Source organism: Kryptolebias marmoratus, linkage group LG11, assembly GCF_001649575.2.
Source record: "Kryptolebias marmoratus isolate JLee-2015 linkage group LG11, ASM164957v2, whole genome shotgun sequence".
NCBI classification, from domain to species: Eukaryota; Metazoa; Chordata; class Actinopteri; order Cyprinodontiformes; family Rivulidae; genus Kryptolebias; species Kryptolebias marmoratus.
The window spans coordinates 10,533,238-10,535,353 of NC_051440.1; the positions used below are offsets into that span (position 1 = coordinate 10,533,238).

General features: G+C 50.7%; 1 protein-coding gene across 2 annotated transcripts in view; it reads left to right on the forward strand.

The window, feature by feature from the left end:
- Window positions 1–2,116, forward strand: part of camk1db (calcium/calmodulin-dependent protein kinase 1Db) — a 28,220-nt gene that overhangs the window by 12,337 nt on the left and 13,767 nt on the right. For both annotated transcript variants that reach the window (XM_017406161.3, XM_025003536.2), the window contains exon 2: window positions 1,628–1,759. In XM_017406161.3, the coding sequence (XP_017261650.1) occupies window positions 1,628–1,759 (132 nt within the window). The remainder of the gene's footprint in view (window positions 1–1,627; window positions 1,760–2,116) is intronic.

A 2,116-nucleotide genomic window follows, 5' to 3' on the forward strand; every position in this document is an offset into this window, starting at 1 on the left:
TAATCATCAAAATTAAACGAAATAAACATTTGAAATATATGAGTTTGTATGTAATGTATGAATATAATATACAAGTTTCACTTTTTAAATGGAATTACTGAAATCAATCTACTTTTTCATGATATTCTAATTTTATGACCAGCACCTGTAGAAGAGTCCAGGAGCTGAAACTAAGCTCAGCAGCAGCTCACTGAGATCATAGGTTTCCTGTGGTTTTCATCGTTGTCTCTCAGTGTGCAGGAAGCAAGCTCTGAAAACCAACTAACACGCACTTGACGGGCTCCTTTATTGTCCACGCAGCCGAGGGAATCTGTGGAAGTGCATTGGACAAAGACGGTGTCCACACGGTAACAGCTGCGGCGGCGGGAAGATGGCGCTCTAAAGGGGCCAACAAATGGCGGCCACCAGCTCTCTTGCCTGCGTTTCCCCGCGTCAGAACGAGGTCAGGGTGGAGGGGGCCTGGCGCTCACACCTCGTGCCGCTTCTGTCCGCCGTGGTCTGCGTTCCGCCTCCGTGCCGGGCACCACGGCTCTGACCGACCCCCTCCCTCCATGTGAAGGGCGAGTGAGGGATTAGCACAGATTTGATGGCCACGGGGCCGACTGTGGTGCTGAGTCCAGAGCCTGCTGGGAGGAGCTTTGACACTTTGAGCGTCTGATGTTCGTGGGGTTGGGTTCAGGAATCAGGAAGAACACTTTGCACACTGGTGGTGGTATCTGTAGGGTGGGCTGACAGATAGGTAATAAAACGCTGCAGTTTGGATTCCAACAACAGAAGCATCCATTTTGAAATAAAATGAACCTGCTATAAATTGACATTGTCCTTTTTCAGCACAAAGACAACCTTAAACCAAACCACCACCAAAACCCAAGCTCACAGAGCCTCTGTCAGCTGTGCCTCTGCAATAAAGGTTTCAACTTTAATTATTTCAGGTGACTTTTTCCAGTCAAACAGCTTTGAATAACACTGCACCACACTTTTACTCGCTGTTGTTTTCTAGGGGTTTTTAGCAGTTTTTGGTCCTTTTTTCTCCTTTTGCATTTTGTGTGTGTATTTTAGAGTTTGCATCATTCATGTGTTTGCGGCTCGTTTGACCCCGTGGGCCACCGTACTGCTGTCACGACTAACAGATGCTGACTATTAATAACTGTTTGACGAGAACATCAGTTCGAAAATGACCTGACTTCCCTTTAGAGGCGCGGAAGGAGACAAGTACAGAGGTGTGTGTGTGTGTGTGTGTGTGGGGGGGGGTGATCGCAGTGCCTGCTCATCAAGATTTATTATCCACGTGGTATCATAGCAACAGGTAGATCGCTCCAGCAAATATTCCCCTAATTCTGTATTTTTAGGGCGCTCATGTACGGAAACAGATGGCAGAGGTCGGTGCGCTGTCTGCCCTTCGCCGCGGGCGCTCTCTGAGAGCTTTTAAAAGTGTTTGCCGTTCGATTTTGTCCGGGCGCCGGTCCAGAGCGTCCACCTGTTGGACTTTGTCGGTCCTCGGTAAATATTCGCAATATGGCTGTTTGTGCACGCCGGCCCCTCTCCGTTTGCTGTGACGATGTGTCAATATTGTCTGAGCTCGCACGGCGCGGGACTGACTCTGTCTCTCTGTCTCTGTCTCTTGCAGCGGCGCGTTTTCCGAGGTGGTGATGGCTCAGGAGAAGGCCACGGGAAAGATGGTCGCGATCAAGTGCATCCCGAAGAAGGCGCTGAAGGGGAAGGAGACGAGCATCGAGAACGAGATCGCTGTCCTCAGGAAGTAGGTGGCGCGCGACTGAGCAGGTCGGAGGGTGACCGGGCCCGTGTCCCCCGTCCCCCGTCCCCCGTCCCCCGTCCTCCCCTCCGCTCTCTGCTGGTTTATTTAGGCTCAGTTTATTTAACAGCTACTGACGGGCTTAAGTAACTGCCTCGTCGAATCCCATCTATGTGGAGTTTCAGAGTACGCACACACACACACACACACACCTGCACAGACTGTGATAGGATTGCCCTGACACCGGATGACACATCATCCTCCGGGGCCTGATGGGTAAATTCTGCGAGACGCTCAGTTATCAGTCAGCGTAGCAGGAGTTGGGTGTAGTTGCTTGGTTACAGTTGCTATCCTTCAACTCGC